Raw genomic sequence first — 25,446 nt, forward strand, 5'->3', positions numbered from 1 at the left:
CACACTACAGTTGTACAGATCTGCAAGAGAAGCCCAGGCATCCATCCAGCGGCGCAGGCTGCTGACGTCGTTTTCCGATACCGGCGGCATTTGCGTTCCAAGCTGGTTACGTGGGAACCAGCTGTGAAAACAGAAGAATCGCGGGTCATCCCGCGGGCCGGGAGAATCGAGATCGTGATTCTCTCCGCGATTAAATCGTGCAGCTCTAGTTTCCTCCCACACACCAAAGACATGCTGATAGGTTAATCGGAGCCTGTGTATTAATTGGCCCCAGTATGTGGGCCAATTAAGCGCGTCGGGACCTTTCGGGGTAAGACCGCGCTATATCAAGATACCTCTCAACTATAGGAAGGCAATGCCCACTACTGCAATGTCACTTAGTGTCCACAAGATGGCACTCAACAGCATTATAAGGAGACAGTGCCTTCTACTGCAATACCATCCAGTGTATTGGATGGTATATAGAGGGAAATCAACAGCAATATAGGGACGTGATGCCCTCTACCGCAGTGCCTTTCAGAATCCTTTAAAATACATATGAGAAAGGCATGCCCTATACTTCAGTATCCTTTAGATGGCATATTAGAAAAGGCAATGCCCCCTACTGCAATGCCATGTAGTATCCTTTAGATGACATATGAGGAAGGTGAGGCCCTCTACTGCAATGCCATTCAGGATCTGTATTAGGGAGGTGATGCCCTATACTTCGGTATCCTTGAGCTGGCATATTAGAAAGTTGATGGCCCCTATTGCAATGCCATTCAGGATCTATATTAGGAAGGCAATGCCTTATACTTCAGATGGCATATTAGAAAAGGCGATGCCCCCTACTGCAATACCATTCAGTATTTTTAGATGGCATATTAGGAAGGCGAGACCAGTCAATGTCCACTAGATGGCAACCAACAACAGCATTATAGGGAGGAAATGCCCTCAACTGCAATGCCATTCAGGATCTATAGATGGCATATTAGGAAAATGATGCCCTCTACCTCAGTATCCTTTAGATGGCATATTAGGAAGGTGATGCCCTCTACTGCAATGCCATTCAGGATCTATAGATGGCATATTAGGAAGGTGATGCCCTCTACTGCAATGCCATTCAGGATCTATAGATGGCATATTAGGAAGGAGATGCCCTCTACTGAAATGCCATTCAGGATCTATAGATAGCATATTAAGAAGGTGATGCCCTATATTTCAGTATCCTTTAGATTGGGGGTCTCCAAACTTTCCAAGCAAAGGGCCAGTTTACGGTCCTTGAGGCTTTAGGGGGGCTGGACTGTGACCAATGAGAGTAGAAAATGCCCTGGCATCAGTGCACCAACATTGGTTTTAATGGGATAAATAGTGTCTCATTGTTGATAGCAATGAGGATATTCGTACCCCATTCATGGTGTCAGTAGGGGGAATAGTGCCAAGGGCCAGATAAAGACAAGCAAAGGGCCACATCTGGCACCCGGAGCCGCAGTTTGGAGACCATCGCTTTAGATGGCATATTAGAAAGTTGATGCCCCCTACTGCAATGCCATTCAGTATCCTTTGGAAGGCGAAGCCCTATACTGCAGTATCCTCTAGATGGCATATTAGAAAAGGCAATGCCCCCTACTGCAATGCCATTATATTAGAAAGTTGATGCCCCCCCTACTGCAACACCATCATATTAGAAAGTTGATGACCCCCTTCTGCAATGCCATTCAGTACCCTGTAGATGACATATTAGGAAGGTGATGCCCTATACTGCAGTATCCTTTGGATGGCATATTAGAAAAGGCAGTGCCTCCTACTGCTGTGCCATTCAGTATCTTTAACATGGCATATTAGTAAGGTGAGGCCCTCTAATGCAAGGCCATTCAGTGTCAACTAGATGGCAACCAACATTATTAAAAAGGGAAGCAATGTCCTCTAATGCAAAATTATTCAATGTCCACTAGATGGCAACCAAAAACGGCATTATAGGGAGGCAATACCCTCAACTGCAATGCCATTCGGTAGCCTTTAGATGGCATATTAGGAAGATGGCCTCTACCTCAGTTACCTTTAGGTGGCATATTAGGAAGGTTATGCCTCTACTGCAAGGCTGTTCAGTGTCCACTAGCTGGCAATCAACAGCATTATAGGGAGGGGAATGCCCTCTACTGCAATAGCACTCGGTGTCCACCAAGATGGCAACAAACCACCATAAAGTGGGGGGCATGGTCTTCTAATGCAAATCCCTTCAGTGTCTATTAGATGGGAAACAGCAGCATTATAGGAAGGTGATGCCCTTTGCTTCAACACCATTCAGTGTCTACTGGAGGCAACACCATTATAAGGAGGGGGGGGGGGGTGCCCTCACTGCAATATTGTTCGGTGTCCACTAGATGGCAATCATTTTGAACCTTTCTGATGTGCAATCAATTGCATTGTACAGGATTTAAAATCCTCCATTGTCCCATCACCCCACTGACCACAGAAATAGCAGCGATACCAGGAATTGTGAAGTCAAAAATATATATAAAAATCACCCAATGACCACAAGACGGCAGTCTTGCCACAGAGGGAGAAACCCACGCCCACTGCGCAGCCCGGACAGCAGTCAAACATGGTCTGTAATATATGGACAGGTGGTCGGATCATTAAACCTGCACAATTTGGCAGCCTTCATCTGAAACGATTGCCGGATCCAACTGCCAGCCAAGTCATGCAAGCCAGAGGTCCCAGCCAATGAAAAAAAAGGTCACTCCTCTAACTGCCATTACAACAGAGTCCATTGGGACACTGTCTATCTAAAAGGAAATTGGGAAACGGTGACTGGAGGGGAGGTATAGGATGGGGGTCCAATCACAAGGCTTGCCCTGCCAGGTCACACAGGGGGCAGGCTGCCACTTATTCTCCAACACCAATCTCTTCCCAAAGTGCACTGCTCCAGAGTGGACCTGTAGCGTCGGTAACCAACGTCCAAGCCTATTAATTTGCCCGGATCCTAGTTACTGGCTGAACAAGCACAAAGACACTTTACACAGCGAAAAATAAAATAAAAATTAAAAAAGAAGGAGGTTAAAAACACAACATACAGGAAGTGATGCATTAGACGGATCTGTGGGTCGGAGCACACCTCCCCTCTGGAAAGTAGTGACATTTTGGCTGTGTATAGCAAACACCACGATAAAACGCTACAAAAGTAGCACACCCGCTATCGGTCAGGGGTGGAGCCAAGGTAGGCGAGGCTCCTGTGAGGCAGTGATAGTGGGAGGGGTTAGCTGGACAAGGCAGAGGAATCTCTGTATAGAAAATATTTACAGCGTCCTTTATCCATAATGACGTCCCTCGGCCAATCACTGCCACCTTATCACCCCCCCCATTGGGGGAGGGGGCACAGGATTCTGGAAATAAAAATGTACAGTCCTTAACCAGAGCATTACGAAGCGGTACAGAGAGAGAAATAGGAGGAACGTAAAAGGGGAGAGGCAAGGAATGAGCAAGAGTACAGGGGGTAGGGACTATCTCATGTACAGCAGTGGAAGGACAGTCGGGTAACTTCATGCCGTGAACGGATAACAGCCGGAGCTGGTTTCTCAGACTTTGTCCCCAATATCCAGAGCTTTAGGAGGATTCTGTTCATCTTTCCTCTTTCTTGGAAACTTTTGAGGAATGCCATGCCGTGGACCTGACAAAGAAAGACACAAAGAAAGTGAAGTGCTGGAAAAAGGGTACAGTAATGGGGTCTGACTAAGCCCCAGTGATGTCACAGTAATGGGGTCTGACTCTGAACCAGAGTGAAATCACAAATGAACACAGGTTGCACCAGCAGAGGGGTTGTGACCACATTATCAGAAAACACAAAAATATGAAATCGGTAAGACATAAATACATGTACACAGTACAGGAGTAAGAACTTCACCTAATGCAAACATTAATGCTGAAAGAAATCTGGCCAAAACTCTTTTGGCAAAACTTCCCCTGTGGGTCACAGGAGAACTCTTAGTTCTGGACTCTTGTGACCGAAATTCAGTTGCAGTCCACCGTTGGCGGATGTACTGGTCACAACACAGAAATGGTCCAGGTTCTGCAGAGATCCCCACAATAATGTTGGAATCCACCTAGATGCCTGACTCAGCCTCTCAGCACACCGCTCAGACCCCTCCCCAGCCCAGCGCTCCAATGAGCACTAAAGGGGCAAAGCAGAGAGCCAGTGACCAAAGTCACTGCTATCTGTTCAATGAAAACTGAGAACCGATCAGCCGGACATGCATGTAGAGCGCCAATTTTAGCCTAAAGTGGGAGCGGGTACACTCCCGTCTCCCCCTCCAAAAAAGGGGTGTGAACAAGTGGTGCTTTCATTTTGGGTGGAGCTCTGCTAAAAAAAAAAAGTAAAAACATATCTTGCCTTCAGATCTTGCCTTCAGAGACACCTAAAAACTATGCAGTGTTTAAGGTGGGGACTCTGGCGCTACCCGATTGCCTGTTTTTTTTTTTTTTTTTTTAGTTTGACGAAAAAGTTTATAATGGGGTTAATGTGCCAAGCGCTTGGCTCAAAGTTATGGCACGCTCCCATTTGACTTTAATGGTCAAGTATGACTGGGGGTACTGCCTGTCAACTCAGCATGCTGTGCTACATTCGCCATGATGCAAAGCCTCACTGCCATGCCTTCGGGATTTGCATAGCCATTAGGCGTGCCGAGAGGATGGTATAGTGCCATTGATTCACATTTTTCGTGTAATGGGTGATTTTTGTATTGCCTGGATGCCCCCCTTCCCAGTGTTGAATTGTTGCGAATTTTGTTTTTTGGGGGGGTGAGTAGGGGTAGGGCTATTTGGATTTATGTTTGTTAGTTTGTATGAGTCTGGACAATAATTTTGGGATCCTTGATATACTGATTGAGAAAACTTTATAGACAGTATATTCAAGATAAAGAAATAGGAATATATATATATATATATATATATATATATATATATATATATATATATATATATATATATATATATATATATATATATATATATATATATATATATATTTTATTTATTAGGGCTGTGCGTTAAACACGATATTAACGGTGTTAACGCCGTCAATATTTTTGTCGCGCGATTAACGCAGGAGCCCTCGGGTGGACATGCAGAGTGTGCAGCGGCGCGGCGCGGCTTACCTTTTCGCTGGATTCACAGACAAGTTACTCACCTTGTCCCTGGATCCAGCGATGCCACCCCGCTGTGTGATCAAGCGGGTCCTCCTTGCTTGGCGGGTCCTCCTCGCTCGGCGGGTCCTCCTCGCTCGATTCACAGTGCCTGTGTGACGCCGAGCTCCGTTCCCTGCGACGTTACGACGCACGGGAGCGGAGAACGGCGCCAAATTTAAAAAAGTAAACAAACACAATACACACAGTATACTGTAATCTTATAGATTACAGTACTGTATGTAAAAAATACACCCCCCCCTTGTCCCTAGTGGTCTGCCCAGTGCCCTACATGTTCTTTTATGAAATAAAAACTATTCTTTCTGCCTGAAAACTGTAGATTGTCCAAAAGTGTCCCTTTATGTCAAAAATGGTTTTAGATCAGCTAGAAAACAGCGATAATAAATTATAATCACTTGCAGAATTGTGCGATATTTGTGGGGAAATTCGTCATAAATTAGAGCGATTAATCGTGAGTTAACTATGACATTAATCGCGATTAAAAATTTTAATCGTTTGACAGCACTAATATATATATAATGGCAATGGTGTATATCTGTTTATAGGATACCCAATATACATACAGACAGATGGAGAGAGATAGAGAGATGGATATAGAGAGAGATAGAGAGATGGATATAGAGAGAGATAGAGAGATGGATATAGAGAGATAGATAGAGATAGATAGAGATAGATAGAGATGGAGATAGATAGAAAAAAAAAAAAAACTCAAGGGAGGTCCGATTCTAGCTTTAGCATGTCAAAAAAGGAAGACAGGAGAACAGATTTGGCGTAGAAAAGCATGGCTTACCTGATAAAGGTTTTAAACGCGGCAGAGTGGGGGTTTATACACAGCGGGGGCCGTTTTCCCTGTTGTTGGTCTGTGATGAAGCGATGAACCAGCTCTGTATGGACAGAACACAGATACCATGAGTCTATGCCCGACAACCTCCGACTTTAAAACCCCCCCCCTTCCCCCCCAAAGCACACAGCAGAAGTCAGCAATGTCTCTCACCTTTGACCTGCCAGACGGAAGTCAGGCTCTTCTCATACGAGTCATCGAATCGGTCGGTGGCCGTGGGCTCGAAATCAGCGGTGTAGACACGGCCAGACGACACGGAGTAGCAGCAGTGACACATACATGTGTGGTAACGGAGACGACCTTCTTCCAGGTAAGGGTGGGCCAAGGCATCCTTAGCCGAGATCCTCTTTGCCTACAAGAAGAAGGAGACGTCATTGGATAAGACCGCAGAGCTCTAACTATACGGCTTCCTGATGCTGTGGGGTCAGGATAGGAGACTATCTATAGCCGGGGTGTCAAACTCAATTTCATGGTGGGCCGCATCAGCATTACGATTGCCCTCAAAAGGGCCGGTTGTATCTGAAAGATTAGATGTCCAGCGCATTCCCTCCCCTTACATTAGATGTCAAGAGCCCCCCCACCATCAAAAGTTGAGTCCCCCACTCTCCCTTACATCACAGTGCACCCCCCCTTTTCCTTATGCTGCTGCTGGGAAGAAGCTGGATGCATTGCTTGAAAGCAGAAAGTAAGGGTCTGGAGTAGGACCAGAGGAGGACTGGAGCTCTCCTTCAGCTGCAGGAGAGGTGCAAGGGCCACAGGAAATAGCCTGGAGGGCCGGATTCAGCCCGCGGGCCTTGTGTTTGACACCTGTGCCCTATAGTAAAAATAACCTTAGCTGGTTATTCATAGTGTACTGAGTAAAAGTCTTTACAGGTCAGCTTTCCCCAACTGTACATCCCTTATGGACCAGGAAGCATACGGACATTTCTGCTATGGGCCTGCCAATTGGGCAAAAACAGTCTTTAGAGCCTTTTCACAACGAGGCGTCGGCAGCAAAGCGTCGTCGTTTTTGCGGAGGTATTAGGCTGCTAGCGGGGTGCTTTTAACACCCGCTAGCAGCTGAAAAAGGGTTAAAACCACCCGCAAATCACCCGCTTCAGCAGGGCGTTGGTTCGGCCGCGCTGCCCATTCTTTTTAATGGGCAGGAGCAGTGGAGGTGCTTTGCTGCCGACGCCTCGTTGCGGTAGTGTGAACTGGCCCCTTAAGCAAAAATAGCATACCAATAAAAGCCTCATGTACATATTTACATTTCTGCCATGGGTCCACCAACTCAGAGATAAAAGTAAAACCTTCCATTTCCCACTCAAACAGTGCTCTATTTTTTTTTATCATACAGTATCTCACAAAAGTGAGTACACCCCTCACATTAACCGTACTCTAAAAAATAAATAAGCCTTTTAGAAGTACGTACCGTATTTGCCGGCGTATAAGACGCCAAAATGTTGGTTTTGGGATATACTCGCCGTATAAGACTACCCCCTACTAGTCATGCCTCGCCTCACGGTGCCACCATTACATGCCAGACTGTGCCCCATTACATGCCAGACTCGCTGTGCCCTTACCGTATCCTAAGACATGCAGAATCGCGGCCGTACGTTTTTTCAAAAGCCGCGCCTCCTACGTCTTCTGTTCCGTGATAGGCGGAACACTCAGCTTCCCAGGAGGCACTGTGTTCAGTGTTTGCCTATCACGGAGGCCCTCTCGTCCGAGGACGAGAGGGCCTTCGTGATAGGCGGACACTAAACACAGGACGAGAGGGCCTCTGTGATAGGCGGACACTGAACACAGTGCCTCCTGGGAAGCTGAGTGTTCCGCCTATCACGGAACGGAAGACGCAGCTTTTGAAAAAACGTACGGCCGCGATTCTGCATCTCTTAGGCCTCGTACACACGACCGGACATGTCTGCTGAAACTGGTCCGCCGACCAGTGTCAGCGGACAGATCCGATCGTGTGTACAGGCTAGCGGACAGATTTCCAGCGGACAAATGTTTCTTAGCATGCCAAGAAACATGTCCGCTGGGAAGCTGTCCGGTGTACATGTCCGCTGGTTAGTACGTCTAACCAGCGGACAGAAATCCCGCGCATGCGTCGAATTGATTCGACGCATGCGTGGAAAGAAATTGAACTTGCGCGATAGAGAACGTCGGTGTCGTCTACGTCACCGCGTTCTCTGTCCGCGCGGATTTCGGTTTGATGGTGTGTACAGCCATCAGACCGAAATCTCCCAGTGGACATGTCCAATGAAAACGGTCCGCCGGACCGTTTTCATCGGACTGTCCGCTCGTCTGTACGGGGCCTTAGGATAAGGTAAGGGATGTTAGGTTACCGGCGTATAAGACTACCCCCGACTTTTAAGAAGACTTTAAGGGGTTAGAAAGTCGTCTTATACGCCGGAAAATACGGTATATATCGGTGTATAACACACACCCCCAACTTAATAGGGAAGTTTAAAAAAAAAAAAAAATTTCCACAGCCCCCTGCGTATACAGTTTTACCCTCTATTTTCAGGGTAAAAAAAAAAGTGTGCAATAAAAACAATATCTAAGAATTTTCGGCAGTTGCAAAGGAAGCCCTACGGCCCTGGTGTTGGTACAATGCGGCGCTCTAAAAAGGGGCGACACTTTGGAAGATGTGGACCTGCAGAGGACAACTCACCGGATCAAACAGCAGCATTCGGCACAGGAGGTGAACGGCTTCATGAGTGGCTTCACCAGACAGCATATACAGGACAGAGAGAGATGGCTGCCAAGAGACAGAAGAGAACAGTGAGCTAAAGAGGACCTGTCACCAACATGCAGCACTTCACTGGACTAAAAAAAGTAACATTTCTGCCGTCAGTGTCCACATTAAAGTATTATTCTAAATTCTGTCAGTGGAAGGAAAATTATCTTTTACAAATAAAGATGTGAAAAGTGTGCTGTACGTTTGTATGGCGCCCCCCGGAGTCAATACTTTGTAGAACCCCCTTTCTCTAAAAGTCTTTTGGGGATGTCTCTACCAGCTTTGCACATCTAGAGAGGAACATTTCTGACCATTCTTCTGTGCAAAATATCTCAAGCTCTGTCAGATTGGATGGAGAGCGTCTGTGATCAGCAATTTTCAAGTCTTGCCACAGATTCTCAATGTGATTTAGGTCTGGACTGTGACTGGGCCATTCTAACACATGAATAGGCTTTGATATAAACCATTCCATTGTAGCTCTGGCTGTATGTTTTGGGTCGTTGTCCTGCTGGAAGGTGAACCTCCCCCCAGTCCCAAGTCTTTTGCAGACTCTAACAGGTTTCCTTCTAAGATTGTCCTGTATTTGGCTCCATCCATCTTCCCATCAACTCTGACCAGCTTCCCTGTCCCTGATTAAAAAAAAGCATCCCCACCACATGATGCTGCCGCCACCATGTTTCACGGTAGGGATGGTGTGTTCAGGGTGATGTGCAGTGTTAGTTTTACGCCACACATAGCGCTTTGCTTTATAATTTTGGTCTCATCTGACCAGAGCACCTTCTTCCACATGTTTGCTGTGTCCCCTCCCCCCACATGGCTTCTCGCAAACAAGACTTATTATGTCTTTCTTTCACCAATGTCTTTCTTCTTGTCACTCTTCCATAAAGGGCAGATTTGTGGAGAGCACGACTAATAGTTGTCTTGTGGACAGATTCTCCCCCCTGAGCTGTGGATCTCTGCAGCTCCTCCAGAGTTACCATGGGCCTCTTGGCTGCTTCTCTGATGAATGCTCTCCTTGCCCGGCCCGGTCAGTTTAGGTGGACGGCCATGTCTTGGTGAGTTTGCAGTCGTGCCATACTCTTTCCATTTCCGACCATGGATTGAACAGAGCTCCGTGAGATATTCAAAGCTTGGGATTTTTTTTTTTTTTAATAACCTAACCCTGCTTTATACTTCTCCACAACTTTATCGCTGACCTGTCTGGTGTGTTCCTTGGCCTTCATTATGTGGCTTGTTCAAGGTTCTCCAACAAACCTCTGAAGGCTTCACAGCACAGCTGTATTTTTACACACAGGTGGATTCAATTTACCAATTAGGTGACTTCTGAAGGCAATTGGTTCCACTAGATCTTAGTTAGGGGTATCAGAGTAAAGGGGGCTGAATACAAATCCCCCCCCCTCCCCACACTTTAGATCTTTATTTGTAAAAAAATAAAAAATAAAATTAATTTGAAAGCCCATTTATAATTTTCCTTCCACTTCACAATTATGTGACACTTTGTGTTGGTCCATCACATAAAATCCCAATAAAATACATTTACGTTTTTGGTTGCAACATGACAAAAACTTGGCAAATTTCAAGGGGTATGAATACTTTTTGAAGGCACTGTAAGTACTGGATTGGCTTTTAATGGCCAAACTCCATTCCCTAGGGTTCCTTTGTGATAAATTACCGGCTTGTGGGGGCCTCGTAGAATGTGGGCTCTGGCTCCCTCGCAGGCGGACCGCATGGCAGTAAGAGGCGGCGTTCCCAGGAGGTCTGTGATCAGGTCCAGCTGGTTAGAAATAGAAGGTGGTCAGTTGACAAAATTATATATATATATATATATATATATAAATAAAGCACACACACACACACACACACACACACACACAATCCAGGATACATGTAACCAAACTCCTTTTCATTTGCTATAAACACAAAAGGGGAGATTTAAAGGGGTGGTTCACCCTAAAAACTACTTTTTTAGTATTACACTTGCCCCCCACATTACAATACGATTAAGGCTATTTTTTTTTTGATGCTGTACATACCTTTGTACAGCATATTCACCCGTGGCATCCGGCTTGCGAGTCCCGCGGGGGTGGGCGTTCCTAACATGTCTGTGATTGACGTTTTGACCAAAAACGAGCCCCCCCCCCCCCGTCGCGTAAGCCGCGTCACGGTTGGCGAAAGGAGCCGAACGGCGAGTCGGCGCTATACTGCGCATGCGCATCGCCGTTCGGCTCCTTTCGCCAATCGTGACGCGGCTTACGCGACGGGGGGAGGAGCTCGTTTTTGGGCAAAACGTCACTCACCAGCATGTGAGGAACGCCCACTCCCGCGGGACTCGCAACCCGGATGCCACGGGTGAATATGCTGTACAAAGGTATGTACAGCATAAAAAAAAAAAAATAATAGCCTTAATCGTATTGTAATGTGGGGGGCCAGTGTAATAAAAAAAAAGTATTTTTTAGGGTGAACCACCCCTTTAATAAGACTGGAGCAATCAAAATCTGGTACAGACATGCATGGTAGCCAATCAGCTTCTAGCTTCAGCATGTTTAATTAAGCCGTTGACAATAAAACCTGGAAGCCGATTGGTTTCTATGCAGAGCTGCACCAGAATTTGCACGCTCCAATTTTAGTAAATTAACCCCAACTGTGTGTACAGAAAGACTGATCTTTCAGGGAGAACTATGGACAGGGAGGATCTGGTCAGCCACACTTAAATCACAAGACTACAAGCAGCCCCCACATTTTTATAGTCTCTCTCCGCCCCCCCCCACCACGCTTAGACAGACATGCTAAACAGGAAAAAGTTAGTCTTGTAAGGCCCCCATTTGGAATAAATGAGGGCTGAACTCCGATCGCGCCACCACTCATACCTGTTGGATGGGGCTTTGGGCCTGGAACAGGATCCTCCTCCCCAGCAGCTCAGCGAAGATACAGCCCACGGACCAGATGTCAATGGCGTTTTGGTAATGCCGGCTTCCCATAAGGATCTCCGGGGCCCGGTAGTACTGGGTCACCACTTCCTGGGTCATGTGCTGAGACTCGTCCGGTTCCTCTACCCGAGCCAAACCGAAGTCACAGATCTGCGCAGAGACACGGAGGAAAAGCAGGCAGATTAGAGAGACAGGCGGGATGTGCGGATGGAGCCAGTCACTGAGCTTTGGGGCAAAGTTAGTTCAAAGATATATACCTAGATTCATTGACGGCGCCGCAACTTTAAGGCGGCGTATCGTATTTACTCTACGCCGCCTTAAGTCAGAAAGGCAAGTACTGTATTCACAAAGTACTTGCCTCCTAACTTACGGCAGCTTAGCGTAAATGCGGCCAGCGTAAGCGCGCCTAATTCAAATGAGGATGGGGGGGCGCGTTTTATGTTAATTACATGTGACCCGACGTGATTGACGTTTTACGAACGGCGCATGCGCCGTCCGTGTACATATCCCAGTGTGCATTGCTCCAAAGTACGTCGCAAGGACGTATTGGTTTTGACGTTAACGTAAATTACGTCCAGCCCTATTCACGGACAACTTACGCAAAATTTTCAAATTTCGACGCGGGAACGGTGGCCATACTTAAACATTGACTACGCCTACTAGGGGGCAGCTTTATCTTTACGCGGCGCATCTCTTACGGAAACAGCGTTTCTTTACTGCGATGGGCGCACGTACGTTCGTGAATCGGCGTATCTAGTCATTTACATATTCTACGCCGAACTCAACGGAAGCGCCACCTAGCGGCCAGCCTAAAAATTACACTTTAAGATACGACGGCGTAGGAGACTTACGCCGCTCGTATCTTAGCCTAATTTAAGCGTATCTGGTTTCCAGAATACGCTTAAAATTAACGCTGGCGTAGGTTCAGAGTTACGACGACGTAACTCTCTATGAATCTGGCTAATAAAGTTTAAGTGCCGGACTTTCGGAAGGTTTTACCCCCCTTCAAAGACCTGGACCTTTTTTTGCCCTTTAGCACTGCACTACTTTAACTGGCAATTGTGCAGAGATAGATAGATAGATAGATAGATAGATAGATAGATAGATAGATAGATAGATAGATAGATAGATAGATAGATAGATAGATAGATAGATAGATAGATAGATAGATAGATAGATAGATAAATATATATATATATATATATATATATATATATATATATATATATATTATATTTTTCTCCTGCAGACAAAATGGTACTTGATCGCCACTGAAGTTTATTTTTTTTGTTATATATTAAAAAATAAGATACAAACCCACGATATTTTTATGGTGCTATAAGAAAAAAAACAGATATCTCTTTCTCTCTCTCTAATCACTGTGCAAAAAAAAAAAAAAAATTTCTTCATAAATTTAGGCCTATATGTATTCTGCTACATATTTTTGGTAAAACACACATATACCAAAGTTCGTAGACGCTACAACGTTTGCAGAAACCAATCAATATACGGTTATTGTGATTTTTTTTTTTGTTACCAAAAATATGTAGCAGAATGCATATTGGCCTAAATTTATGAAGAAATTTGATTTTTTATTGATATGTTTTATAGCAGAAAGCAATAAAAAACGGTTTGAAAGGAGGTTTTTTTTGTGCAAAAAAAAAAAAAAAAAAAACGCAGAGATAAAACAAAATACCAACAAAAGGAAGCTCCATTTGTGGGAAACAATGAAATGATATAAAGCTTAGGTTGTGTAGAGCGTTGCCTGACCACGCAATTGTCAATTAAAGTAGCACAGTGGCAAAAAGCAAAACATGGTCATGAAGGGGGGTGCAAATCTTCTGGAGGTTGGGTGGATAGAGTACAATGACAGTTCAGTCTACACCAGTGGTTCTCACCCTCAGTCCTAAATCCCCCCACAGGCCACGTACCACAGGTTCTCCCCATTTATATTGCACAGTTACTTTAAATCAGAGTCTATAGATTGGTATTTTGGACAGCGCTTTTATTTAAGAGAAAGTCGCAAAACATGGCCTGTTTCGGGTACTTGAGCACTGAGGTTGAGAACCATGGGGGGGGAGAAATCGCACCTTGAGCACACAGTTGCTGTTGACCAGCAAGTTTCCTGGCTTGATGTCTCTGTGCAGGATCCCAGCGGAGTGCAAGTACTTCAGCCCTGCAGGGACAACAAAAGAAAAGTTAAACATCAGTTCAGGTGCTCCATAGCAATTATTCCTCTTCTGGTTATTCATGAAAATTAGTTACGATTGGTTCTGATGTGGTCCCGCCTCCATTTTTCTCCCTCCCACCATCGTTCAGACACATAACTACAGATAAAATCCTCAAATGTGATCAGTAAAAAGGCACCTTAATGCGAATGCCTATTCGACTCCCACAATTGTACAACAGGTCTCACACTGGGTAGGGCTGGCAGCAAAGGGCCCACTGGCATTGCACAATGCTGCCAATCTAACACTAGATGCTTGCTAGTAAAAAGAAAAAAATTTAAGACGCCGCTCACCCAGCCTGGTCTATGTAAAGTGTATGTGACGGCCTCAGATAGCGCTGCTTCACTTACCATGTCCCCGGCATGTTTCGCCTCGCCCAAGGCGGAGTGAAATGTGTCAGAACCATGGTCAGTGGAGCAGCGGTAGTGGAGGCCGTCACATACACTTTGCCTTTTCTACTGGCACCTCTGGCTCAGTGGCAGCCCTTCCATAGGGGGTGCAGGGGCACTGCCCCCCCCCCATATCAATGCGCCTAGCCTCCTAATCTACATGGAGAGCGGATTCCAAACTTTTTTTTTTTTTTTTTAAGCACAAATTGAAGCCAGAGGCTCCAAAAAAGTGTTTTGGATTGGGAGCACTGCGCTCTGAGCCCACCCAGTTGTGCGACAATAGTGAATTAATACGGATTCTCCTCAGTGGCCAATCAGGAAGCGCCTGTGGGTGCACGGTTTGCCCCACGCCCCCCCCCTACAAATATTTCACCAACCGCCACTGCTCTGGATGTGTGAGATTTGACACCTATACCCCCATTCCTGAGTATCAGGAAGCATACCGCACTCTTGCTCGGAGCGACGCTACAAGGTCTGTCAGGTCACTAGACGCTTGCTGGCAGGAGCAAAGCGTGCAGAGTGGAGACCTTAATTAGGTGCCAATTCTTCACTGCAGACTGGGAGGGGGCTGTGACACAACTAGGGGTGTAACGGATCAAAAAACTCACGGTTCGGATCGTTCCTCGGATCAGGAGTCACGGATCGGATCATTTTTTTTTTTTGCCGATCCGAAAAAAGAAATTCTCCCCCACTGTAATATCCACATCTCTCCCCCCCACTATAATATCCACATCTCTCCCCCCCACTATAAGATCCACATCCCCCCCACTGTAATATCCACATCTCCCCCACTGCAGTGGCTTCACTAGGGTTGGTGTCACCCAGTGCAGAAAAAAATGGTGTCACCCCCCCACCAACTATAGTCCCCCCTCAGTGCAGACATATGTCCCGTCCCCCCCAATGTAGTACCGACAGACACCCCCCCCCCCCCTCAGGCAAGACAACCCCCCCCCCCTCCCTCAGGTAGTACAGACACTTCCAGAGGTGTGTCCCACGGCCACGACTGCGGGCTCCTCCTCCTCTGTGGGTGTAAACAGAGGAGGAGGGTCGCTGCCGGGTGTACCAAGATGGCCGCGGCTCCGGAGCTAGGCCGAAGCCACGGCTTTTCCTAATGTTATGGCCGCGGCTCCGGAGGTAGGCCGAAGCTGCGGCCATAACGTTAGGAAAGGCCGCGGCTTCAGCCTAGCTCCGGAGCCGCGGCCATCTGCGGATCACAGTGTGTGCCGATCTGAAGGGGGTGACCCGTTCGGATCACCTGTGATTCGTTGCACCCCTAGACACAACTGTACCACAGTGGGGTAAAGGGAGGTCATAGAGCTGGCTCTGCACTCTGAAAGTAATGCCAGAGTCACGGTATTATCCTTTACAGCAGGGGTCTCAACCTGGTGGCCCTCCAGCTGTTGCAAAACTACAAGTCCCATCATGCCTCTGCGAGTCATGCTTGTAACTATCAGCCTTGCATTGTCTCATGGGACTTGTTTTACAACAGCTGGAGGGCCACCAGTTTGAGACCCCCTGCTCTACAAGAAATGCAGTTCACACACATGAATGCATATAAAGCCCATTTCATGCATTTTTTTTTGTTGCGGTCTGAGGTTCTACTGAAAAGATTCCCCCTCACTTCCTGTCCCTGTGGCACCCAATCTATGGATAGGAAATGAAGGAAAGCAGGACACACAGCTGTGTCAGTAAATCAGCATAATAACAATATAAATCAGGAATAAATACACTTGTGGCCTCCAGCATCTCTCACCTCGCAGAATCTGGTACAGGAAGACCTTGATATGGTCGGCGCTGAGCGGCTGTGGGGACACGATCACCTTGTGCAGGTCAGTCTGCATGAGCTCTGTGATCACATATCTGATGAGGTCAGAAAGTGAAAGATCATAACGATTGGATGAGGGAGAGAGCAAAAACAATGCCATTTGGGACGGCGACACTAAAACTCAACAGCACTTCCCCTAAAACAGGACACTGCTTCCATCCAAGGCTTTTCACACAGGCACAGGGGTCAGAGCGCTGGGGGTGATATCTGGGGTGTAGAGGGGTAAGAGCGCTGGGGGGAATATTTGGGTTGTACAGGGGTCAAAGCGCTGGGGGGGGGGATATCTGGGGTGTAGAGGGGTCAGAGTGTTGGGGGGGGGATATCTGGGATTTAGAGGGGTCAGAGTGCTGGGAGGATATCTGGGGTGTAGAGGGGTCAGAGTGCTGGGGTGTAGAGGGGTCAGAGTGCTGGTGGGATATCTTGGGTGTAGAGGGGTCAGAGTGCTGGGGGGGATATCTGGGGTGTAGAGGGGTCAGAGTGCTGGGGGGATATCTGGGGTGTAGAGGGGTCAGAGTGCTGGGGGGATATCTGGGGTGTAGAGGGGTCAGACTGCTGGTGGGATATCTTGGGTGTAGAGGGGTCAGAGTGCTGGGGGGGATATCTTGGGTGTAGAGGGGTCAGAGTGCTGGGGGGGATATCTGGGGTGTAGAGGGGTCAGAGTGCTGGGGGGATATCTGGGGTGATATCTTGGGTGTAGAGGGGTCAGAGTGCTGGGGGGATATCTGGGGTGTAGAGGGGTCAGAGTGCTGGGGGGATATCTGGGGTGTAGAGGGGTCAGAGTGCTGGGGGGGATATCTGGGGTGTAGAGGGGTCAGAGTGCTAGGAGGGATATCTGGGGTGTAGAGGGGTCAGAGTGCTGGGGTGTAGAGGGGTCAGAGTGCTGGGAGGGATATCTGGGGTGTAGAGGGGTCAGAGTGCTGGGGTGTAGAGGGGTCAGAGTGCTGGGAGGGATATCTGGGGTGTAGAGGGGTCAGAGTGCTGGGGGGATATCTGGGGTGTAGAGGGGTCAGAGTGCTGGGGGGATATCTGGGGTGTAGAGGGGTCAGAGTGCTGGGGGGATATCTGGGGTGTAGAGGGGTCAGAGTGCTGGGAGGATATCTGGGGTGTAGAGGGGTCAGAGTGCTGGGAGGATATCTGGGGTGTAGAGGGGTCAGAGTGCTGGGGGGGATATCTGGGGTGTAGAGGGGTCAGAGTGCTGGGAGGGATATCTGGGGTGTAGAGGGGTCAGAGCGCTGGGAGGGATATCTGGGGTGTAGAGGGGTCAGAGCGCTGGGAGGGATATCTGGGGTGTAGAGGGGTCAGAGCGCTGGGAGGGATATCTGGGGTGTAGAGGGGTCAGAGTGCTGGGGGGATATCTGGGGTGTAGAGGGGACAGAGTGCTGGGGGGATATCTGGGGTGTAGAGGGGTCAGAGCGCTGGGAGGGATATCTGGGGTGTAGAGGGGTCAGAGTGCTGGGGGGATATCTGGGGTGTAGAGGGGACAGAGTGCTGGGGGGATATCTGGGGTGTAGAGGGGACAGAGTGCTGGGGGGATATCTGGGGTGTAGAGGGGTCAGAGTGTTGGGGGGGATATCTAGGGTGTAGAGGGGTCAGAGTGCTGGGGGGATATCTGGGGTGTAGAGGGGTCAGAGTGCTGGGGGGATATCTGGGGTGTAGAGGGGACAGAGTGCTGGGGGGATATCTGGGGTGTAGAGGGGTCAGAGTGCTGGGGGGATATCTGGGATGTAGAGGGGTCAGAGCGCTGGGAGGGATATCTGGGGTGTAGAGGGGTCAGAGCGCTGGGAGGGATATCTGGGGTGTAGAGGGGTCAGAGTGCTGGGGGGATATCTGGGGTGTAGAGGGGTCAGAGTGCTGGGGAGATATCTGGGGTGTAGAGGGGTCAGAGTGCTGGGGGGATATCTGGGGTGTAGAGGGATCAGAGTGCTGGGGGGGGGGGATATCTGGAGTGTAGAGGGGTCAGAGTGCTGGGGGGATATCTGGGGTGTAGAGGGGTCAGAGTGCTGGGGGGATATCTGGGATGTAGAGGGGTCAGAGTGCTGGGGGGGATATCTGGGGTGTAGAGGGGTCAGAGTGCTGGGGGGATATCTGGGGTGTAGAGGGGTCAGAGTGCTGGGGGGATATCTGGGGTGTAGAGGGGTCAGAGTGCTGGGGGGATATCTGGGGTGTAGAGGGGTCAGAGTGCTGGGGGGATATCTGGGGTGTAGAGGGGTCAGAGTGCTGGGGGGATATCTGGGGTGTAGAGGGGTCAGAGTGCTGGGGGGATATCTGGGGTGTAGAGGGGTCAGAGTGCTGGGGGGATATCTGGGGTGTAGAGGGGTCAGAGTGCTGGGGAGGCATCATTCTAGCAAATATATTATATGCACAGGACAGCTTTGTTACTTTTATGTTTATGTTTGTAGTATTTTCACACTCTTTGCTGTACAGAATGATTGTTCATGTAGTTAATGTGGAGCTCCACTTGTCTGCCTCCTACCTACTTGATGTCTGTTTACCTGCACCGTCTCCACTGTAGGGGCCCCAGAGAATTACTTGGCCCAGGGGCCCATGATGCTATTAAGATAGCCCACCACACACACACACACACACACAATGTGCTATTAGCTGTGGCCAATAACAGCTAATCTTCAGAGGGTGGGGGCTGCGCTGATAAACTATCAGGAGAGCAGCCGATCGGCTCTCCTCTACTCATGTCTATCAGACGCGAGGGAGGAAAAGACGATGCACAGCTCTTCCTGTTTACATCTAGATCAGCCGTGATTGGACACGGCTGATCACGTGGTAAAGAGCCTCCGCCGGAGATTACAAGGCACCCCCTAGCAACAGTCAAGAAAAAATAAAATTTTGTTGCTTAGGTTTATTGCTGCTGAATAGTGCAAAGATAATTTTATGGGTGGAACTCCACTTTAAAATGCCTGGGGCCCCATTTTTTTTGGGGGGGGGGGGGGGGGGGGGGGGGAATGCGGTTCACTACCTCTTTATAGCATTTGTTTTCACCAAATGTGGATGGACTGATCCTCATTACAGCCTTCTAAAATGGTCAGTCTCCCCCCCCCCCCTTGTAGGCGACTCGGCCTTCTGAATCCACAAACTAGAGGCCAAGCAACACACATCAATTTCCATAACCCTCCCCACAAGGCCTTGTCCTCATAAAAGATACATCTCTTCGAAGCAATCAATCTGAGGGGGCTGCAGGATATCCAGGGCAGACAGGACCTAGAAAACAAGACGGGGGGGGGGGGGTCACAGTAAGTCATAGTGGTCTCCATTCATACATTCAATAACGCTATGAGCAGCCTGGCTTATCCAATGGGGTGTAGATTACAGGCGACAACCAGTCAGTTTAAAGTGTTTGTAAAAGCAATATACCAAAAAATACAAACATAACCCTGTAAGAGGGAGGGCCACATCCTAAATTAGGGGGGGGGGGGGGGGGGACAAACAACCTCAGGGAAAGGGACTTGAATTGTGCCAACAAATGAGAGAGCAGAGAACCTTCAATAGTATAAAAACATTTTATTGTATCACATTTAAAAAAAATGAAGAGCCATCAACAGTAAAATCGCAATCGTACAAAACCAATACAGTGTTAAGCGTATGGAATAAACGCGTTTCGCTGCTGATCGCTTTTTCAGGATTCACGCTCAAAAGCAATGTTTCACCCGCAACATTTTTTCAATTTAAAAGTCAGCCGCTACAAACACTGTAGCGGCTGACTTTTAATAAAGGATACTTACCTGTCCAGGGAGCCCGCGATGTCGGCCGCGGATCGGGTGCCGGGGCCGACATTCTAACTAAGGGAAACCGGTGCATTGCCACGAAATGAGATTTGCCATCGGATGAGATGGTCCGCCTCCATCACATCCTATTGGCTCACTCCTGTCACGTGACATATTTAAATGTCAAGTATCGACGCGAACATCAGTCTCAGCTAGGCTATCATAGGGAGAGGATCTCCTCTCCCTGTGATAGCTGAAGCTGCACGGAGCTGGTGCACGGAGCTCACATGGCCTCTGTGGCCCGATTCCGAGAGCGGAATCGGGCCACAGAAGCTCATACATTTACTAGGCTAATAAATGTTCTCCTTTATTACAATGTCACTTCGGGATCTACAGCGATATCGGGATCCCTCTGCCCGATAGCGCTGTCATGCCTCCCCGCGATCGCGATAGATCCACAGCGCTATCGGGATCCCAATGCCCGATAGCGCTGTCAGCATGCCTCCTGCCAGCGCTAACTACACCCCGCGCCCGCAGCTCTACTCCCCGTCCCCCGTTAAGGCTCAGGGAACGGGGAACAGAAAGTAGAGCATCGGGTGCAGGTAAAGTAGTAGTGCGCAGGCGCACCACTACGCAAATAGCTCCGTGCACCAGCTCCGTGCAGCTTCAGCTATCACAGGGAGAGGAGATCCTCTCCCTATGATAGCCCAGCTGAGTCGATACTTGACGTTTAAATATGTCACGTGACAGGAGTGAGCCAATAGGATGTGATGGAGGCGGACCATCTCATCCGATGGCAAATCTCATTTCGTGGCAATGCACCGGCAATGGAGCCGTGCGGCTTCACTGCCCATTTCCTACTGCGTGGGCCGCGCGCCGCTTTGCGAATGGCCAGCTTCTCTTCTGGGACACAGCGGGCGGGGGATCATCATTTCTCAGGAGCTCAGAAGTGACCTAGGAGGCCCACGGTATAGGAAAGGGCAGATTAGGACGCTTGCATAGCAACACAGCGTTTCTGGCAAGTACATTATTTTTTTTCCGCCTAAATGTTTTTTTAAATGTTTCCATGAGTGTTTTAATGAAAAAAAAATAAAAATTCCGGGAGTAACTCCACTTTAACCATGGACACCACATAGCTCAGACCAGGGATCCTCAAACTACGGCCCTCCAGCTGTTGCGGAACTACTACTATGTAGCACAACTCTAGTCCCTACATGCACATAGGACACTGCAAGGAAGCCACTCTGCACCAGGAAACCCGCGGACGCAATCATAGCACCGGCTTAAATCGGAACCTAGGCAAGGATTAAAGGATAAACAAGCCGCATACTCAAAGTAATTACATCAGCTGCTTAAAAAACTGAGGGTGGAATATCACAGGTCAATGATCCACATACAATTGTATTCCAGTGTAGAGGTCGACCGATATGAGTTTTTCTCTGGCCAATGCCCATATTTAGAAATTGGGGCGGCCGATATGATGCCGATTTTTTTTTTTTTTGCCCATTTTAGGCATCATTTTTTTTGCAGGTGCCATCGATTGGCAGATGGCACTGGTTGGCATTGGCAGGGTTCACAGCCGATGGTGTAACTGTGAAACTGAATGCTCTCTGCAGCGCCGCGGTGTGTGAAACTGTATAGAGAGAGAGGAGCTGACAAATTCATTGTGATGTCAGGGGTGGGCGGGACCCAGTAGCTATCCAGCCAATGATTGGGCTGTTTAAGGGGCGGGGCCACATACATGTAGTCAGGCATCGGGAGCATTTGCGCGAGTACAAGTACTCGCGCAAATGCTCAGTATCGGTCCCGATACCAATACTAGTATCGGGACAACCCTACTCTATATTGTATCCCCCCCCCCCCGGGTATAAGATGCTCAGAATTGCCAACCTGAACCCATCACAGACTGCCAATGCTATAGTCATCTACACACCCAAGCTGGGGCCCCAACAGCCCAAGGGGGCACAGTGGCCCGCTCCTTACGTTGTCGTGTTTGAAGAAGCAGAGCATTTTCAGTTCCCTGAAGACCCGCTTGCAAGACACCAGGTTCTGGAAGACATTTGGCATCTTCTTGAGGGCGACGCGTTTGCCATCGCGAGGGTCTGTCACTGACCTGCCGAGTACAAAGAAAACAATTACAGATCTGCAAGAGGCATCGTCACCAGGCTTCCCACCACATACAAGGGGCACTTCTCTTCCTGCTACCCTTTGCCCCTTTTTTCCTCACACTGACACACCTACCAAAAAAAAAAAACAGCCAACACCTCCGTGTGGTACACCCTGTATGGGTCACACCTGGTACCTGTGTTTAAATCAGCACTGGTTATTCCCGGGTCTGTACACCTGCTGTGCCCATTATGAGGGGTTCCCACCATCCCTGTGCCGAGTTCCCGGGTCTGTACACCCGCTGTGCCCATTATGAGGGTTCCCACCATCCCTGTGCTGAGTTCCCGGGTCTGTACACCCGCTGTGCCCATTATGAGGGTTCCCACCATCCCTGTGCCGAGTTCCCGGGTCTGTACACCCGCTGTGCCCATTATGAGGAGTTCCCACCATCCCTGTGCCGAAGTACCCGGGTCTGTACACCTGCTGTGCCCATTATGAGGGGTTCCCACCGTCCCTGTGCTACGTTCCTGGGTCTGTACACCTGCTGTGCCCATTATGAGGGGTTCCCACCGTCCCTGTGCTGAGTTCCCGGGTCTGTACACCTGCTGTGCCCATTATGAGGGGTTCCCACCATCCCTGTGCCGAGTTCCCGGGTCTGTACACCTGCTGTGCCCATTATGAGGGGTTCCCACCGTCCCTGTGCTACGTTCCCGGGTCTGTACACCTGCTGTGCCCATTATGAGGGGTTCCCACCGTCCCTGTGCTGAGTTCCCGGGTCTGTACACCCGCTGTGCCCATTATGAGGAGTTCCCACCACCCCTGTGCTGGAATTACAGCAGGGAGAGCTCACTGTTGAAGTATGTGAACAATGGAAGTCAGGAGCCAACTAGTGCCACCTCTCACTTTGTGGGCAGTTTGGTCTCAGAAGATGTTTGGGGGGGGGGGTAAATGTCTGATATTTGGAAATACAGCCGAGGGGCTCTCCCAGCACTCAGATCACAGAAATCCCAAATCACACAAAACTCCAGAATGACGGCTATCTTCCCGCCATGGGAACTGATAACACCGACTGGGAAATGGGACCTCACAAGGACACGGCCAGGGCCGGCACCGGCCACACACCCATCTTCAATCCCCACAGACGTCATGAGATTAGGTGATGACGGGTGGGAAACATCAGCCATCATGTGCCCACCACAGACTATCCTACCAGGGATGCCACGGTGACCCCGGGTGTCACAGCAACCGCTTATCATAATTACCAATAATACAAATGCCGATCTGAGCCCGATCTCTGCCAGTTGTTTATATGCCAACCACTGGGCACGCCCCCTTCCCACTACTGTGCCACAGAGCTCAGCCAATTTTACTGCCATCTGTAGCACCTCAGTCCTGTTATATACGGGGTGCTGCACCCTCTAACCCACCGCACCAGTCCAGGGTGCAGCGCACAGCAAGGAGCCCGGACCCCCCAACATACAAAGTTCATACAGAGCTCTGCAAACTCCATACCACAGGGTGTCCCCAAATACCTCACCTTCCATACCCCGGGGTACCCCAAATCCTTCACCATGTATACCCCAATGTACCTCCAAATACCCCTCACAAATCCTTCACTGTGCATACCCCCCCCCCCCCCCCAAATACCACAGAAATTAAATGTTTACTTAAAGTGTCCACTCCCACAGGGGTTACCTGTCACCTCAGTATCCCTCCCACCGGACACCCGATGTCCCCCCTAAGCCTCATGTCCCACCTAAACCACGAGACGCCCCCCCGTCCCCTCCCCCAAACAAACACCTGATGCCCCCCACACAGGTCACCTGATGCCCCCGTAATTTCCCCACATCGGACACCTGGTGTGCCCCATGTACCCCACAAGACACCTGATGGCCCCCCTCCTGTATCCCACACAGGTCATCTGACGCCCCCCCCCCCCCCCACACACACACACACAGGTCACCTGATGTCCCCCATGTACCCAGACAGGTCACCTGACATCCCCTGTATTCCCCACACCAGACGTCCCCAGGGGTCATCTAATAACCCCCCCCCCCCCACACAGGTCATCTGATATCCCCCCCCCACACAGGTCATCTGATATCCCCCCCCGGTCACCTAACACCCTGCACTCCCCGCAGCAGTCACCTTTTGTCCCTCCCCAGGTGACCTGGTGTCACCCCTAAACCTCCCTACCAGTCACCCGACATGGCCCCCTGTATTCCCCGATGTGGGCCCCTGTAATCCCTGACGTGGCCCCCACATCAGACACCTTATGTGACCCATGTACCCCACCAGACACCTGATGTCCCCCCTCCTGCACCCCACACAGCAGTCACCTTTTGTCCCTCCCCTGGTAACATGATACCCCCTAACAGTCACCTGGTGTCCCCCCTGTATTCCCCACAACAGTCACCTTACTTCCCTCCTGTACCCCCACACCAGACACCCAATACCCCCCCCCGTATTCCCCCCACCAGACACCTGATGTCCCCCCTCCTGTACCCAACACAGGTCATCCGATTCCCCCCCCCCCCCGGTCACCTGATGTCCCCCCCCATACCAGACACCTGATTTCCCCCCCCCCATACCAGACACCTGATTTCCCCCCCCCCCCCTGTACCCCACACCGGACACCTGATGTTCCACCCCCACAGGTCACATGATCACACACACAGCCCCCCCCCCCGGATATTATCTGAGGGGTGTCATTACAGAATCCCCCCCTCCCCCTCACTCACCAGACCACCCCGAAGGCCCCGTATCCGATGGGTCTGTCAGGTTCGGGCTCAGGGTGTGGGGGAAGGGGGGAGGCTGGCACAGATGCCCCGCTGGTGCCCCCGGGGTGGCAATAGAACTTCTGTGCCAGCGGCGGCTGGATGAGGCCCCCGAACACCCCGCTACACACCGGGCGCCCGGGCCCCGGGAACGCCATGGGCCCCGCTCCCTGCTCCTGCTGACCGGGAGACCCCGTGCCGCATCAGCTGGAACAATGCAGCCTCCCGGCATGCAGCGCGTCTGCCATAACCCCGCCTCCTTCTTCTCCTCTCGGTGTACTGCCAAGGCCCCGCCCACGTTCCATCAGAGTCCCGCCTTTACACGCCCCTCTCCCTGCTACGGTGTGCTGTCCAGCCCCGCCTTTTTTTCCTCTAAGCCCCTCCTCCTGTCCCAAATGTATACAGCCGGGGGATGGAAGAGAGAATAATAATCCTCCTCCACCAATCAGAGAGTATACTGCACAACCTGCACCAATAGGAGAGTATGCTATGTACACTCTCCACCAATCAGAGCCTTTTTCTCTATACACAGTACAGCCCCAACCTATCAGAATCCTTCCATGTATACACCTTACATCACTGCTGTTGTGTCACTCTGTATAATATATATAATTATATAATTGGTATAATAATGTATATATAATTGTGTATTATGTGTGTATATATATATATATATATATGACTGTCTGATCTAAGTCATTGTGTACTAATGTATATGTCACTGTATTACATCTC

General features: G+C 49.4%; 1 protein-coding gene across 1 annotated transcript; it reads right to left on the reverse strand.

Annotated features, from left to right (window-relative positions):
* Positions 1-1,906: 1,906 nt before the first annotated feature.
* LOC120943047 (serine/threonine-protein kinase NLK2) lies at positions 1,907-24,962 on the reverse strand. Its single transcript, XM_040356114.1, has 11 exons — positions 24,676-24,962; positions 21,812-21,941; positions 19,270-19,325; positions 16,041-16,147; positions 13,761-13,846; positions 11,611-11,820; positions 10,416-10,517; positions 8,678-8,764; positions 6,175-6,373; positions 5,971-6,064; positions 1,907-3,649 (listed from the first exon to the last, which is right to left on the reverse strand). The coding sequence occupies exons 1-11, from the start codon at positions 24,867-24,869 to the stop codon at positions 3,601-3,603; spliced, it is 1,314 nt and encodes a 437-aa protein (XP_040212048.1). The 5' UTR covers positions 24,870-24,962; the 3' UTR covers positions 1,907-3,600.
* Between the last annotated feature and the right edge of the window lie 484 nt (positions 24,963-25,446).

The sequence above is a fragment of the Rana temporaria genome, chromosome 6, assembly GCF_905171775.1.
Source record: "Rana temporaria chromosome 6, aRanTem1.1, whole genome shotgun sequence".
Classification (NCBI taxonomy): Eukaryota; Metazoa; Chordata; class Amphibia; order Anura; family Ranidae; genus Rana; species Rana temporaria.

Coding starts and splice junctions, on each gene's coding strand:
- LOC120943047 (XM_040356114.1), bottom strand. CDS start 24,869: ATGGCGTTCCCGGGGCCCGGGCGCCCGGTGTGTAGCGGGGTGTTCGGG. Junction 21,942..24,675: donor GGGGCCTTCGGGGTGGTCTG/GTGAGTGAGGGG, acceptor TGTACTCGGCAG/GTCAGTGACAGACCCTCGCG. Junction 10,518..11,610: donor CCCAAAGCCCCATCCAACAG/GTATGAGTGGTG, acceptor ATTTCTAACCAG/CTGGACCTGATCACAGACCT.